The sequence below is a fragment of the Pelodiscus sinensis genome, chromosome 1, assembly GCF_049634645.1.
Source record: "Pelodiscus sinensis isolate JC-2024 chromosome 1, ASM4963464v1, whole genome shotgun sequence".
Lineage (NCBI taxonomy): Eukaryota > Metazoa > Chordata > Testudines > Trionychidae > Pelodiscus > Pelodiscus sinensis.
The window spans coordinates 76990951-77008575 of record NC_134711.1 but is presented as its reverse complement, the minus strand read 5'-3'; the positions used below and the strand labels follow the sequence as shown (position 1 = coordinate 77008575).

At 40.5% G+C, this 17625-nt stretch overlaps 1 protein-coding gene across 6 annotated transcripts in view; it reads left to right on the top strand.

Moving 5' to 3' along the window:
• Positions 1–17625, top strand: part of KITLG (KIT ligand) — a 93693-nt gene that overhangs the window by 27794 nt on the left and 48274 nt on the right. For all 6 annotated transcript variants that reach the window (XM_014568995.3, XM_075932853.1, XM_075932868.1 and 3 more), the window contains one exon: positions 17020–17133. In XM_014568995.3, coding sequence (XP_014424481.2) covers positions 17020–17133 — 114 coding nt within the window. Of the gene's footprint in view, positions 1–17019; positions 17134–17625 lie in introns of those variants that run through there.

Sequence of the window (17625 nt, the reverse complement as noted above, 5' to 3'; positions counted from 1 at the left end):
TTGTTCCTCTTGGTTTCTGAGGACAGGACAAGGAGTAATGGGCTTACAGTGCAGCAAGGGAGGTTTAGATTGGACATTAGGAAAAAATTCCCAACTGTCAGGGTGGTCAAATATTGGAATAAATTGCCAAGGGAGGTGGTGGAATCTCCCTCTCTGGAGATATTTAAGAACAGGTTAGATAGACATCTGTCAGGGATGGTGTAGACGGAGTTTGGTCCTGCCTTGAGGGCGGGGGGCTGGACTCGATGACCTCTCGAGGTCCCTTCCAGTCCTATGATCCTATGATTCTATAGGTGGGAATAATTATGTACTTGGAGGCTATGGCTGAGCAGGCTAGGAATGGTGTTTCTCCCAGCAAAGCAGTATAAAAATGCAGTCCAGGTTGGATAATTGAGGGGGCACTGCAGTTCAACAGTCTAAATTTCATGATCCTGTGGAAGTTACACAGACATTTCAAGGGACCAGTCAAGAAGTGGTCCTTTAACACCCATCCAGTCAAAGTTTGTCTCTGTTACCAACAGAATTTGGTCCTATAAAAGATATCACCCAGGAAGGATAAAAATAAATGATTTAAAAAAATAGATTTAAATGAACCTAACAACTTCTTCAGAGTTCTGAATAGTGATAGAAATGTAGCCGTGTTAGTCTGGGGTAGTTGAAGCAAAATGCAGGACAATGTAGCACTTTAAAGACTAACAAGATGGTTTATTAGATGATGAGCTTTCGTGGGCCAGACCCACTTCCTCAGATCAAATAGTGGAAAAACATCCCACTCTCCCTACCTTTAATATCAGCAATTCACAGACACTTACCTTCCTTCCTCCCCCTTCCCACCCCCCCGCATCCCCCTTCTGTTCTGCAATGTGATTTGTCCTTTTCATATTTGTTCATTTTTTTAAATTGTATCCTTTGGTATATATGGTTGTGACTACTTTCTTCCACTATTTGATCTGAGGAAGTGGGTCTGGCCCACGAAAGCTCATCATCTAATAAACCATCTTGTTAGTCTTTAAAGTGCTACATTGTCCTGCATTTTGCTTCAGAGTTCTGGGCTTTCAATTTTTGTTTTTCAGTAGGCTAATATGTACAAAGACAGACACAGGCTGGATAGAATTGTTTTTGTTCTATGCTTAAGTGGTGGTGGACCTTGGCCAAGCACAGCACTGGAGTTAGTTAAGAGATTGTCTAAAGACAAACAATATATAGGAAAAGACAAAGGCAGCACAGAAAGGAACATTGGAGTGGACTGGAAAGAAAAATGGAAGACATTATTTAGAACACACAGCTTCCTATATTCCCCTACATTCTTGCCACAGAAAAAACTGTCATGGCTTCTGAGTGTGAGAGAATTTATCATGGAATGTTTTGAAGGAATTAATTCCATGGGTAAAAAAGGGAAAATGTGTCAAGTGTAAGTAGTACAAGACTGAAACATCATAAGGAGCAAACTGCTGTTTGGGAGAAAATGAAGTGGATGAAAATGTGGGTATGTCTGAAGAACTATGTGTACGAATTTTGCAATGTATCATTCTTCAAAACACATATTGAGCCTGTTAGGCTGCATCTAGACTATATCACTCTCTTGGCAGAGGGTTGTAAATTAGATGTTTTGAAAGTAAAAATAAAGCTGGGATTTAAATGTCTTGTGCTTCATTTGCATAATCACATTATGGCGCTCTTTCTAACAAGTGCCATATCAAAAGTAAAACCACGGTCCAGACGCGTTTCTTTCAAAAACTAGGTGCATTTTCAAAAGATCCTGTACTCCTCAACAAATGAGGAGTGCAAGATCTTTCGAAAAATTGCTCTGTTGTCGAAAGAAACGCGTCTAAACTGTGCTTTCAGTTTTGAAATGCAGCTTGTTTGAAACAGCACCATGACATGATTATGCAAATGAAGTGCGGGATATTTAAATCCCCACTTCATTTGCACTTTCAATGTGTCTAATTTACATTCCTCTGACGACAGAGGGATGTTAGACGTAGCCTTAGTGTGCAAGTGTGATTTAACAAGTAAATTCCCAAATTTTTTGCTATGTTGAATGTTGCTAGAAATTTTTTTTTAGCTTAGCTAATCCTTACGGCAGGGATGGGGAACCTAAGGCCCGGAGGCCAGAGGTGCCCCCAGCTTGCGTGGATTCAGCCCCTGAGGCTTACAGCTTCCCCTCTAGCATTGGGGAGCCCACGCTGGCACTCCAGCCGACCCGCTATCTCCCTCCATGGGGCTGGAGCACATATAATTTACTAGTCTTTACCTCCTTATGCTCTTGTATGTGAGGGGAATGTGGGGAGTGTCTTTCTCCTCAGGTGGAGGTCACATCAGTGAGGCTCACTTGTGTGCAATCCCCGACTGATTTTTCTGTGGGTCAGAAGCCCCCAACCCAAAAAAGTTTCCCCGCCCCTGCCTTATAGCTAGTTTATTGATTAACTAGGTTTAGGGTATGTCTGCACTACCGAGCTTTTGTCAACATAACTTGTGTTGCCATTGAAAAGTTGACAAAACAAAAATTGCCAGAGGGGGTTTACACTTGTTTCCTCTGTTGACAGATCATGCCCACACTGAGGGCACCATAATTGACAGTGTGAGCAATACACTGTGGCTGTGTCTACACTGGCATGAATTTCCGGAACTGCTTAAAACGGAATACTATTCTGTTTTCAGTTTTTCCGGAAAAGGAGCGTCTACATTGGCAGGCTGCTTTTCTGGAAAAGCCCTTTTTCCGGAAAAGCGTCTATGGCCAATGTAGACATGCTTTTCTGGAAAAGAGCCCCGATCGCCATTTTCGCAATCGGGGCTTTTTTCTGGAAAAGACTACTGGGCTGTCTACACTGGCCCTTTTCCGGAACAGTGTTCTGGAATAAGGACTTATGCCCAAGTGGGAGCAAAATAGTTTTTCCGGAATAGCGGCTGATTTTGTATAGTAGAGCATCGTTGCTTTTCCGGAAATTCAAGGGCCAGTGTAGACAGCTCGCAGCTTATTCCGGAAAAGCGGCTGATTTTCCAGAATAAGTGGCCCAGTGTAGACACAGCCTGTGGGTATATATTCCACAGTGCAGTGTTGTGGGAAGGAGAACTGATCCTTCCGCATCTTGGGATTCCCTCTGCCTCTTCCCAGAGTGGCATCTTGAGTAGCACTGGGAGCTCTACATACTGAGGAATGTAAAAACAGCACAACAGCCTTTCCCCTTCTCCCTACAGCACCCCAAAGATTTGCTCTTTGTTTGTTCCCCAAATGGAGCAGCGCATTTGGATGTCAGATACGTCCTGGAGGTTTGAAGTGGCAGAGACACATGCCTGCAGGGCTGCAGAGATCACAGCTAAGCAGAGCCATCAGGGCAGGCATTGTGAGATACCGGAATAAGCTAGTTCTGTCAACCAAACCAACAGCAGAGTCTGCACTGGCTCCTTGCTGTCAAATGGAGGGAAACAGACAAAAGTCCCTTGTGAGGCTGGAATTCTTTTGTCTTTGAAAATTGTTGTTTTCAGCATCAAATTGTGTTGCAGTATGAACTCACACACTTCTTTTTTTTTTTTTTTTTTTTTTTGACAGAAGGTACTTTTCCTCAACAAAATTTGCCAGAGTAGACAAGCTCTTAAAATCTATCACCAGGGTACATCTAGACTATATCCCTCTTTCAAAAGAGGGATGTAGTTTGGACGTACTCCCAAGTATACAGTACAGAAAGCTGCAGTAAGAGAAATCTAGATTTGCTAGTTGCTTCTGAATGTCACTTTCTTATTTTGTATTACATAACACCAGGCCTCTTATTTTAGAATATCATGGCTACAGACCATAATGGGGATGCCATAAATCTATTCCCTATTTTACTTCAGCACAACTCAGCTTTTCCAAAGGAACCCCATCCTCTACTTGTTTTCAGTGGGGCTTACTTCAAAATCAAGTGCACTCTAAGCACAGTCAGTCTTAGCTTTTTTTGGTAACTTGGAATCAGATCTTAATCAAATTGACAGTTGGAGAGAGGAAGATGAGAGCTAGTTGTAAATGTTTTAAGGACATCAGACATTTAGTGCTTTGAGGACTTGTCTGTTAGAGTTAATAACATTTGAAAATTAAAAGAAAAAGAGCGTAAGGACAGCCGGCAACTCGGGAGACTGCTGCAATTGCAAATGTGAAACATTTACATAATATTTTAAGATTTAGTTCAATAAAATTTAAGTGGTATTTTTTGTATGTGTATGATTTTGTTCTTACCATTTGTAATATACTGCTAGCTTGACACTTAAAATGAGTATTATGTATAATTTCCTAAATTAATAACACGTTATCTAAAATTATACAAAGTACATCCTCTTAGATGTTGTAAAATGCTGTAATGACCTGTAAATTAACAAGTTTTAGTGATCAGATTTGCATCATTTGAAAAATTATGTGAAGTAGTATCAGTGGAAAACTATATTTAAATAAATGATTTTTTCATGATTTAAATCATCTTTATTTTAATTAACCCACCCATCAATTAATCACTTCACCCACCTTATTTCTCTACTGTCCTGGGACTGACTTGGGTACAATACTGATCAAGGAAGACAGCTGAAATATTTTTAAAATGTGTTCAATTAAATACATTGTTTAGCATGGGGCTTTTTTATTCCCTGAGAATCTCATCAGTCCACTCCACATAATAAGAACCTTATCCTTGCTACCAAGCATGTGTATTTATTAATTCTCCTTCCTTAAGTCACTTAACAGGAGTGTCACTGGCTGCTTGCTAAAGAACTGAACTGTCTGAATTTGTTCCTTAAGCTACTAAAAATATGACTCTCTTCTCTTTGAAGTTATGCAAGGTTATGTTGAGTGAACTAAACTTTTGTCTTCCATCTGCTTCCTTTTAGCTCTTGGGGCTACCTTGTTTCTCAATCATTCTTGGCTTTATACTTACATAGGAGGAATGGCCTTTATCATATTTCAAAGTAATAAAAAACTGTATAACCCAGTTCTCCTCCTGGATGGTCACAGTGGTACACAAAAGGAGAAATTATTGCATAGATCTTTCCTGGGGCTCTTCATCAAAAAGTATGTCTTGCACTAATGTTGGGGAACATTGCCTGACTATTGGATCCAAATTCCTCAGATCCATAGATGCAGGTTGAAGCTCTGGTATCAGAGGCTATGTCAAGACTGCAAAGAAAACTGCTTTTTTTTCCGAAAGAGGCTTTTCTGCACTTTGGCCCGTCTACATGGGGTCAAATTTCGGAAAAATCTCCTCCTCTTTTGGAACATCCCTTCTTCATCATGCAATGAGGAATACAGGGATACAGAAAGAATGCGTCTGCTTTTTCAGAAACTGTTCCAAAAAAGTGGACGCGTTCCTTGGATTCAGCATAGTTTTTCTGGGATACCAAAGGTATCCCAGAAAAGCTTTGCAGTGTAGACATAGCCAGAGAGTCAGGTTTTGTTAAATGGCATTGCTAAGTAGGGGTTGGCCAATATGGCCAGGGGATCCACATGGCATGGGCCAGTCCTGCCAATTACCCCCAATCGAGGATCATATCTCTTATTTGATACATAGTATCTCTAGGACTGTTCAGTTGAAGAGTTCTTGGCTCTTGGATCTGCCTGTTGTGAATGGTCCAAATAACTAACGGAGGGTATGTCTTCATTTGCAAGTGCGGTATGCCTACACTACCCCGCTAGTTCGAACTAGCGGGGTAGTGTAGACATACCCTGATACATTTTACTTTAGCCTTTCTTTTCTTCAGAGCCAACATAGTTGGTTCCAGTAAGTTATCCAGATCCTTAGGGTCTCTTTCTGGTACTGGTTCCAATTAAGATGATAATGGTTTTGGTGCCAGATCACAGGATTTGGCTACTGGAAAATCAGTTGATTTGGAACTAGAACTTGTTGCCAAGGCTAAAGTCTTCATAACTGACCCTTTCTTGGATCCACAGGTACCTGGAGCCAATTAAGGACACCTATCCTACTTTTTGGATCCCTTAAAATTGCTGAATCACAGAGGGATGACTGAGAAGGCCTGTTGTAAAATCATGATAGAAATGTAGCCATGTTAGTCTGCTGTAGCTGAAACAAAAAACAGGACTATGTAGCACTTTAAAGACTAACAAGATGGTTTAATAAGTGATGAGCTTTCGTGGGCCAGACCCACTTCCTCAGATCAAATAGTGGAAGAAAATTGTCACAACCATATATACCAAAGGATACAATTTAAAAAATGAACACATATGAAAAGGACAAATCAAATTTCAGAAAAGAAGGGGGATGGGTGGGTGGGTGGTAAATGTCTGTGAGCTAATGATATTAGAGGTGATAATTGGGGAAGCTATCTTTGTAATGGGTAAGATAATTAGCGTCTTTATTCAAACTTGAGTGTAAAGTGTCGAATTTAAGCATGAATGACAGTTCAGAGGATTCTCTTTCAAGTGAAGTCTTAAAAGGCCTTTGAAGCAGGATGCAGGTAATCAAGTTGTTGAGGCAATGTCCTTTCTGGGTGAAATGGCAAGAAACTGTTTTTTCTTTGTGATCCTGTCTGATATCTGTTTTGTGGGCATTGATTCTTTGGCGAAGCGTCTGAGACGTTTGTCCAATGTACATAGCAGAAGGACACTTTCAGCACATGATAGCATAAATTATATTTCTGGATGCGCAGGAATATGTGTTCTTGATCTTATAACTCTCTTGGTTAGGTCCAATAATGGTATCAGCAGAGTGAATATGTGGACAAAGCTGGCAACGGGGTTTGTTGCAAGGGAAGGTACCAGGGTTGGTATTAGTGTGGTATGTCAGTGCTCAAAGTCTGTTCTGTCTCTCTCTGAGTTCAAGAAGTACATAAATGCTAGATAGCCCATCATGTCAGAGAATGATTCTTATTTAGGCTGTTCAGGAACTGAACAGGCTCTTCAGATGCCAGGAACACAGTTGCCTCTCTTAAACCCACACTGCTCTATGCTAGCATGTCATATCAGTACCAGTAAGTATTCCTACTTAATGCTCATCTGAACAATCCTAAAACCTCTTTATAAAACATCTTAACAATAACTAATCCAAAAGGTAAAAACACCCACTCTGGCAATGGAGCTGAGAGATCCAGAGATCACTTGAAGGAGCTGAGAGGACAACTTGCACCAAGTTCCCTCCTAATTCCCTGCCCTCAGACTGTGCTTGAATGCTGGGCATAGGAATGAGTAGAGCATGTGGGAGCTGTAACAGGCACTGCTACCAGATTATTGCAAGTCTCTGCTGCATGGTTTGGTGCATCCCAAGAGTAGGAATGTGCAGAGGAGACTCAAAAGAACTTTTCGTTCTTGACAGAATCAGAATGCTACATGATGGATTAAAACCAGTAAATATTTAAATGGATATAGTTAGCATGACCTCTAGAGACCAGCATCCAAGCCTAAGTACCTGTCTCTTGGTAACAAAGTTTCTCAGTGTTTGAAAGCTAAGCTTACTGGCTGTCATCCAAAGCACATTAAGGGACTCAAGGAAACTGACTGCATTACAGATTGGCATGCAAGATTACAGAGAGGAGTGTTTCTGGCAACAGATTTTTTTTTCTGGAGGACAGTCTAATAATATTTGTATTGTTATCCCTACAGAGAAATGACAATAAATTAAACTGAATGAAAACATTGTATTGTAATAAATTTAATAGTTACTAGACCATTGAAAAATCGATTTCAAGCTAAACTCGATCTTGTACATGATGAATTATAATAGTAAATCTTACATGCCATCAGAGACACATACACTGTACTGCTGTACACAGGTATGGTTCAGGATATCACTAAGTGCAGCAGTAACAGATGGACTGATGCTGCCTGCTGATGCTGCATCTGTCAGAGGGAGCAGAAACAGAGCATGCCACAACAGATCTGTTGAGGCAGCATGATATGAATCTGGAAGTGCAGAAGAGCACAGTGATTATTCTGAGATTCTGAACTTGGTGGAGAAGATTAATGGTACAGTATGTTGTTACTTCATTGCCAATACAGTGTCACTATGAATGATGCCCATTATGGGAAAAGGATGGGTGGAGGGGCATGTTTGTATCTGTGTAGACCCAGAGTAGCTAATTGGAGCAGTAAAGAGGGAAAGGTATTCCACAGTGGATTGCCATTTTCTATTTCTACTAGAATTTTTACTCCTGGTTTACCACAAATGTAATTGAGAGGAGAGTAAACCCCATAATTGCTAAGTTCATTGGGGCAACAATATTTTTCTCACTACATGCAATTAGTGGATTCTCGCAAGTTCCACTCCAATGTCACATTGCCAGACAAACAAATAACAATATACTGTTTTGGGGATCCTCTCCCATTTACCATCGTAAGACACTTCAGAAATCTTCCAAAGGAAAATTAGTGAGATTTGGCAGTGATGGAGGGAATAATTTATGTGGATGGGAAGTCAGAGGAACAAAGTTACAGAATACTAAAACTACTGTTATAGGTGACGGAACCTTCTGATCTAAAATCAGATACAGATTAGTTATATCTCTTACACTCTTAAACTTGTAACATTAGCACATCACACAAACACACACACTATAGCTGTGTTGTATGTTAACTATTTTAGGGTATGTCTACACTACCACCCTAGTTCGAACTAGGGTAGTAATGTAGGCAACCGGAGGTGCAAATGAAGCCCGGGATTTGAATTTCCCGGGCTTCATTTGCATAAAGCCGGGTGCTGACATTTTTAAATGTCCGCTAGCGCATTCCTAGTGAAATGAGGAGTAACGGTAGTTCGGACTAGGAAGCCTAGTCCGAACTACCTAGTTCGTGCCACGTGTAGCCGCGCTGCACGGAGTCCGCACTAGCGGACATTTAAAAATGGCGGCGCCCGGCTTTATGCAAATGAAGCCCGGGAAATTCAAATCCCGGGCTTCATTTGCAACTCCGGTTGCCTACATTACCACCCTAGTTCGAACTAGGGTGGTAGTGTAGACATACCTTTAGCTATCACATAAAGATACTATGTGGATATGGTACTATTTCACACAATTTGTGGAATGTTGACACACATATTTATAGAGTGTGCATGAGTACTGTAACAAATTTGCACATCTTAATGAATACTTCTGTAATCCTGCTATTTAAACCAGGAGTTCTAAATACATCTTATTTAATGAATTATTTATAAATTTATTTTATCATTATCTGCACTCCCCAACAAATCTTAAAATATGGCCCCAAAAGCCTCAGTTACTACTGAAACATGTATTTGCTTGTGAACAAAAGATTTAATATTACATGTGCTTACTAAATCTAGTGGAATTGGGAAATGGTTCTATTAAATAAGCATTTTCATCTTCCTTTTTACACTAACTCTTCAAGAGTGAGTATCATTTCTTTAGGTAAGGAAATTACTTCAGTATAATTAGCAGATTCACACTTGCTTCAGTAAGTATTATCAGGATTTTTCAAATGACTGGGCATATCCTGGAAATGTGTCACAAAAGGCACTCACTACTGGATTGCATCCCCTTTATTGAGAAAATGAAATACTTGTAAAATCCCACAGTTGGTAAGACTTATCAGGCAGGTAGGCAGCAGAGGAAAGGAGGGTCTTGCTCCTTCCTGCTGATTCTGTAGCTGCCCTGCTCCTACCATGCTGAGTCTCTACCTTTACGCAGACTTACTGCAGCTTCTACCTCTTCTTTCCTACATCTCACTACGTGGTTCTACTTTAGGGATAAGGAAGCAGTGCTTCAAAAGACTGGACACTCTTTAGGAATCCTGTGTTTTGTGGAGGTTTCTCCCATTTTTCTATACACCCAGATAAAACAGCAAATACTTCCTGCACTCCCCACCATGCCGAACACTTGCAACTTCTTCCTATGATTCTAGTTGCCCAATATTTTGTGGTTGCTATAGACTCTGGAGAATTGTATATTTTGATGCATGGAACTTTTGGTGGTTTTGGGCTCATGGGAACGAGAAGTGATTGAGGACCACTGGCCTGCATAATCCTGTTAACACAGTTCTATCAGTGATGTGCAGCAGTGCTTAGAGGGCAGAAGTTAAGCTGTCAAATATGGCTACTTCGCTACATAATACATAACCCAGTGCTGATTCTAAATTAGTGAAGCCAGTGGTTCCCACTGTAGTGTTCCAAAGTCCCTCGCTTTGCTTTTTGAACTGAGACTCAGTTTCTTAACCTTCTCTGCTGTGGGGTAGCTATATTATCTACAACTCCTGTCCCATATGGATGACAAAATAAAATCACCTCAACAAGCAGCAGTAGCTGTATTGGCAGGAAAAGCTGTGCACACAAACACTTATGCCAAGTAAATGTATGGGGCTTGTGGAAGTGTGTTTTTTTTCCCCTTGAGCAACATATATTTTGCCAACGTAAGTGTGGGTATGTCTACATTACCACCCTAGTTCGAACTAGGGTGGTTAATGTAGTCATACGAACTTGCAAATGAAGCCCGGGATTTGAATTTCCCGGGCTTCATTTGCATGTTGCCGGGTGCCGCCATTTTTAAATGTCCGCTAGTGCGGACTCCGTGCCCGCGGCTACACGTGGCAAGAACTAGATAGTTCGGAATAGGAAGCCTAGTCCGAACTATCTAGTTCTTGCCGCGTGTAGCCACGGGCACGGAGTCCGCACTAGCGGACATTTAAAAATGGCGGTGCCTGGCTTTATGCAAATGAAGCCCGGGAAATTCAAATCCCGGGCTTCATTTGCAAGTTCGTATGACTACATTAACCACCCTAGTTCGAACTAGGGTGGTAGTGTAGACATACTCTGTGAGTGAAGACAGTATTAAAATTGTGTAATGTAGAACAACTCTGTATTTGTTTTGTTGCTATTTTTATCAGGCTTCTATTGCCTTTCCAGGTGGTTGCTACCTCTTTTTCTTATAAGTAATTTATTATTGAGCAGCAACAGTGTCTGTATAGTTACAGTTGGAACCATGCTATCTCTACATGATAGACATTTGGAAGATGTCCAGGCTTTCTAATTTGTGCTTTAAGAAAACCTTCCCCTAATTTTTTCCCCTTACAAAATTGCTACATATTAACCAGCACAACTAACTTATGTTACATAGGTTGGACCTCCCTGGTCCGGCACCCTTGGGACCTAAGCTGTCCTGGACCAAGGAGTTTGACGGACCGGGGAAGTCATTGCACCCCTTCTGGTTGCCCTGCTTGCGGGCTCCTCTCCTTGGGACTCTCTGCCCTGCGGCTGGCCCCACTAAAGCTGGCCCACCACAGCTTCCCACCTTGCTGCTCCAGGGTCTCCGTTAGTTCGAATTAACTTTGTAGTGTAGACATACCCCTAGATATTTAGGGGCAAATTTAATGCTAATAACAGCACAGAACAGTGAGAGTCAGGACTGGTGGCTGTAAACACACTTCATGGAATTGCAGGAAACTTGGCCACACCCATAAGTGGACATCTGTCGAACCAGATCGTGGGTGTTGCTGGATCAGAAAGTGTTGGACTAGAGAGGTTCAACCTGTACTAGTTTGAAAATGCAGAAGTTTTGTTGCATGAGAGCAATCAAATCAACTTATTATGAAACTGGCTCTGAACTAATCTCTCCTAGTCTGGTTTCAGCATATTCCTCTTTCCTGGGATTGTTTGTTTGAATTTTCACAATTCAGTGGGCTTTAGAATAAGGAAATAAATTAGTATATCCTATTCCTAAAACTAAAATAGGGTGAGGCCCACTAACAGTGCATAACAAAAAGCAAGGGAGGAGGCAATGTTGAAAGTGGTTTTCTTTCATTTTATGTTTGTCCTTTAAGAATATTTTGCTTGCAAACAATTGTAGTTAGGAAATCAACTGCCCAGCTATTTAGTTCCATGTGTATTAGGAGAAGCAGGAATACACACCTGTCATTTATTCCTGTAGGATTCTTTCCACTCTGAAGTTGTCAGTAGGTGCCAGGAAGTTTACTAAACAGGCAAGCGAAGATTTTGCTTTAACACAGGTGATCTGACACACCTTCTGTTAATTTTGACTAATAAAGTACATACGGCTAGTCCAATGTATGCTTTGATAATATTGCCTTCAGACTGTATGTGGTAATCTGTAAATTATTCCATGATAAATTAAAATCTATAGCACTAGTAACTTTCTAACATACCTTTTTTAAAGGTAAAAGATGGAAGCATTGTTTATAAATTTGCAACATTCACAATGATTCATGTTCTGCTATCCTTAATTGACACTGGCAGGTCAAACACCAGCTCTTGCCAAGACTGCCAACATTATCTAAGAAATAACAAATTCATAGTTGAAAACCAGACCAGTTCACCCATATGATAATTTTGCTCAGAATAGGTATTTATCTTATAACAATGTATTTAGTGTTTAGACTGTGAAATGCTGGTAAGTTGCTACATACATTAGTCTTTCTTGCAATGTCTGTATTCTGTGCCATAAAAAAAATGTAAGTTTTACTTTGTAACTTTGAAAATGCTTGCTCTGAACTTTTGAACCCAGCAATGGGAATTGTCCTGCACATCCCAAAGAACTGTCAAAATCAGACGGTCTCTCAAGATAAAGGATGGGTTATGTCCCTATCTCATTGTGGAATTGCTATGTACAAGGAAGTTCCTCCTATGGGTTTGGTTTGTAAGCTGAATGAAGGAAATAAACGTCATAGGAAAATTTTCCATCTTTTTTGGCTCTTTAAACGCTGACAGGGTCAAATACTCCAATCAGGCAGAGATCCCCAGGGCCTTTCCTAAAAGACAGTTTGAATTGATAGATCACTACAACTCTTGTCACTCTTAGGATTTAGATAGTAATACATGTGTGTGTGTGTTTTGCTGGCTTTAATGTATAAACTTACTTTTTTCCCCTGGTTAATAAGCCTTTAGTTTATTACAGGATTGGCTAAAGTCTTTGGATTTTGGCGTAAGGTCTAGGGTACCAGTTGATCTGAGATAAATTACTTTCTGTTAGGATTGCAATCTGACCATTGTATGATATTCGTTTAAGTGACTATCACTAAATCCATTTTGTTGGGGCAGCGAGATAGATTGGAGAGTCTGAGAGAGTCTGTGACTCTATGGTAAGACTGTTACAGTGATCCAGTTCACATTTGTTGTTGCTTGATGAAATCTAATTCTAAAATACACCATTGGTTTGGGGTGTCTAACCTGTTTTCTGACAGTCTGTCTAGATGTAGGCACTCAGTTGTGAAGCACTCTAGACAGTGTGATAGTTCAGAATGGCTCATGTTATGCCATAGTTGATTGAACAAAACTCCTGTTGATGAAACTAGAATGTTGCCTCTAGATGAAAAACAAATAACACAAATATAATTTAGCCCTCTAGTCTATGCAGTCGTGTGTGTGTGCATTCATGCATGTGAACGCACACATGTACATGTGGTATCAATATGTAACTATAAATAAAGTATTTTGGATAAATAACTTGTTCAGTGCAGCAACAGTTTCTCAGCTTCTCAGAGGATGTAGGATAGCATTGTTTAAACTTCCCAAATTACCTACAATAGGAAAGGGTAATTTCTATTCAATTACTTCCATTAGGTACATAACACAATATTTTTACTTGCATATGTGTAACGTTATTTTTGTTTAAGTTTTTACCTGTGGCCTGCACTTTCAAAGTATTACCACATGATGTACAGTAAAGTCCAGTTTGTTGTCTAATATGTATTACTACTTTTTATTGGAGCTAATTGTTTCAGGTTTGTTTGTTACCTGGTATAGCAAAACACCCTTCTATTTAAGGATTCAGTTACTTCCTGCTCATTAAACATGTAAAGCAAAATTCTACCCTTAGTACACTGGTATGTCTCATGGTTAAAAAAAAACAGAACAGACATTGGTATAATGAGAAAATGAATACATAAAACAATGCTTCAACAGCCTGAATCGCCAAAGAACTTGTTTGGGAAGCAGCCCTGAATCTTACAGCTTGTCTACATGGAGATGATTACTGACTAGCTATACTTTATCTTAAGTATATCAAGATAATTCTACATAAAGCACTCTTATTCCAGGGGAAAAAAAGTATTCATGTAAGGATTTAATTAGAAACAATTATTTTTAAAGTCACATCTTATTCAAGATTATTTTTAATATGTAGATGAACTCTTGATAACTGTAATGGTACTATTGTAACTCTGAAAGTGGAATTGGTCCCTTTTACGTTAAGATAGAAGACGTCGGGCATTTTGAAGCCAAATGTCTCTTGTTGCCTGTTTCCAATATAGTGATATTTTTTAATAATAATCTGATGCCAGCTCTTCCTGTCCCATGGAGAAATACACCAAACAGCCCTTTTGAGAGAGGCTCAAGTCAAGGCTCAGTCCCACTTAAGGCTCAGTCTCCTGCACAAGCAGGTTTTGCACTTACGTTAGACAGACAATTCCATTGTACCAGAAGTGGAGTTGTTGTTAACAGCAGTCTCAGAATTTTGAGGCAGTTTCTCTACTCCTGAGCTCAGACGATGTATCACACTGAAAACAGATTTAGAGCTTAAATTTGTTATGATGTTCTACAGCAGCGGCTCCCAACCGCCAGCAGGCCACAGACCCTTTGGCTGCCAGGGTGCAATGGCTCTGGGGGCCAGGGCTGGGATACACCGCTCCTGTTGTGGCTGTTGGGAGAGGCATGTCCTGCCCTGCCTCTGAGTAAGTCAGTGCCAGGTGGGGGGAGGGGGAGGAGTCTCTTCCTGGACACAGAAAAGCACTTTGCTGCACAGCAGGAAGGCTGAATGGAGCCCTGCATGGCAGCCTTAGAGCAGCTATGACCCAGGCAGCTGTGCTTACCTGGCAGCTGGGAGGCAGTGCAGGGTTAGGTGAGGAGGGCAGGGTAGGCCCTGAGGGCTCCAGGACTCTGGGGGTAGAGGGCTCTAAGTGGTGAGCGCTGGCACTTAGGGACTCTGGGAGTGAAACTAATACTGGGGGTCCCTGGGGATGGGACTAGTACTACGAGCACTAAGAGGTGGGGGCTGGCACTGGGGCATTCAGGGTGACTGAGGGTGGCACTGGGGGGGGGTCTGGTGATGGGGGGGCTCTAAGGGGTAGGGGACTGGAACTTGGGGGTAGTGGAGGGTTGGAGGCTCTAGAACTTAGGGCCTTCACTGGGGGGATTCAGAGGGTCGGGTCTTTTGGCAGCCTGGTAAGATTTTATTTGCATATTCATTATTTGCATAATTAATATGCAAATAAAATGCTGATCCGCCAAAAGTTTGTGAATGGGTTAGCCAGTCCCCCCTATAAAAAAGGTTGGGAACCACTGTTCTACGGGAAGTCAGCAGCACAAGCTGAATACTGGGCTGATTTGCATGTCACAGATGTTGCTGAAGAGACAAAGTGCTGTATTTTGTATCAGTTGGAGTTATCTCAGGGCTGTCTCTCTCAAGCTAGGTATATTGCACTGATAGGGTATGTCTACACTACCCCCCTAGTTCAAACTAGGGGGGGTAATGTAGTCATACGGAGTTGCAAATGAAACCCGGGATTTGAATTTCCCAGGCTTCATTTGCATAAAGCCGGCCGGTGCCATTTTTAAATGCCGGCTAGTTCGGACCCCGTGCCGCGCGGCTACAGGCGGCATGGACTAGCTAGTTCGGATTAGGCTTCCTAATCCGAACTTGCTGTACACCTCGTCCCAACTAGCCGGCATTTAAAAATGGCGCCAGCCGGCTTTATGCAAATGAAGCCCGGGAAATTCAAATTCCGGGCTTCATTTGCAACTCGTATGACTACATTACCCCCCTTAGTTCGAACTAGGGGGGTAGTGTAGACATACCCATATAGTCTAGATGGGAGAGAGCAAGACATGTACTACTGAAGTCAAGTCATCCTTTGCTGTACTGTGACTTCTAGCCATCTGGAGAAGATAGAGTATGGTATGGACACTGCTGCATGAGAGTTCAGTGTTGGCAAGGAGTCCAGAAATACTCCTAAGATGAATGTTGACTTGATCTGGCATGACTGTGTCTCCAAGGGGTGAAGTTTATACAAGTGATGTAAGCTTTTCAGAGTGTTTCCTTCTGCCAATATGTATCACCTTTTGTCTTGTTAAGGTTTAACATCAATCTGCTCCTCCTTATCCATCTGCAGATCCAGGCAATTATTTGTATGGTAGTGGTACTAGCATGTATGCAGACAAAATTGCATCATCTGCATATAGGTGTTATTTGAATCCATGAAATCCAATCATTCCTTCTCGCAGCTTCATGTAAATGTTGAATAAGTCTACATGGAGAATCAGGCTGTACAAAAGAAAGATCTGATGACTGAGAAACAATTTTCCCATTACTACTTTTAAATACATCCTTCCTAGAAAAGGTATAATAATTTAAGTGCAATTCATATGACACCTGCCATATGGGTGGTGAATAAAATAAACTCTACTGTTGGTTAAGAATCTAGGTATTTTTTGGTCCAAAGATGTTGCATCTAATTTTCAACTATGAAAGCCAAAGCCAAGAATCTGTTCAAGAACCTTTTTATGGCACATCAGGCAATAACTTTTACCTATTTTTTCATACTAAACACTAACTTTTCAGTTAACGTGTTTATAGCTTTTTTGTTTTTGAAACTGGTGAGTATGACCCATATTTTCTACACTTTAGATTAACATATATATAATTATTGAATGTTTATGAAGGTGTATGTCTTGTTGCATTTTGACTTCCACAAGGAATGTTGTTTTCCAGAGATTTCAGTTCTAAGGCTAGTTACTACTGTAATTTTATATGCTGAAATGGAATGTACTGCACAGATTCTTTAAGAATCATGGATGAAATTTAATGAAAAGATCTGACTACTCAGCAGTAACTTAATTATACTACTAATTGTGTTAAACTGTTGACTATCACATTCAAAGTTTTTCTTCATTTGTGTCCTTGAAGCATGAAATACACTTTAGTACCATAAAGAGCTACTGTCATCCTTGGTTTTTTTAAAAATAGTATAAACAATGAGGCTAGTATTTTCTTCCCATCTTTATAGCCAAGGCAATGTTTTGAAAGACTCTCATAATCAGAATGATTTTGAAGATGTTTATCAGATAAATATTCTCTTTTTTTATATAGACTTGGATTATCACTTGCTTTTATCTTCAGCTGCTCCTATTTAATCCTCTTGCAAAAGCCCAAGGTCCCTGTGGGAATCCAGTGACAGATGATGTGAATGACATTACAAAACTGGTAAGTGATTTCAAAAAAAATTCTTTTTAAAATATTAAACAATTGGAGGCAGTAAGCACTCCAAAATTTTAAGGGGAGATTGAAGTAAATACCTTTTGGATCACTGGGACCAGAATGGTCAACTAGCTTGGTTACCAAAAGTATTTACAACTTGAGGGATATTTGGCCTACCTGAAATAAATTGGTGGCATTGACCCACTGTCTACAATATCCCTGTTCACGTCATTTAAAAAAATTACACTTCATGTTTTTGTTAGCAGATTTACCAGGTAGTTTAATAAAGATTTAACAGACCCTGTTCACTCTTCAGTTCAGGTCACAGTTGACACAAAACAGGGAAGAATGGTCATGTAGAATAACTTGTACTATCCTTCTGTACCATTTTGTGTTCAATAGGACTCTATTCCTCAGAGTTGTCAGGCTGGCACCTATTTATTAGAATTAAACTTTAATTAAACAAAATATTTCTTAGCAGTTAATCATGAGTGCAAT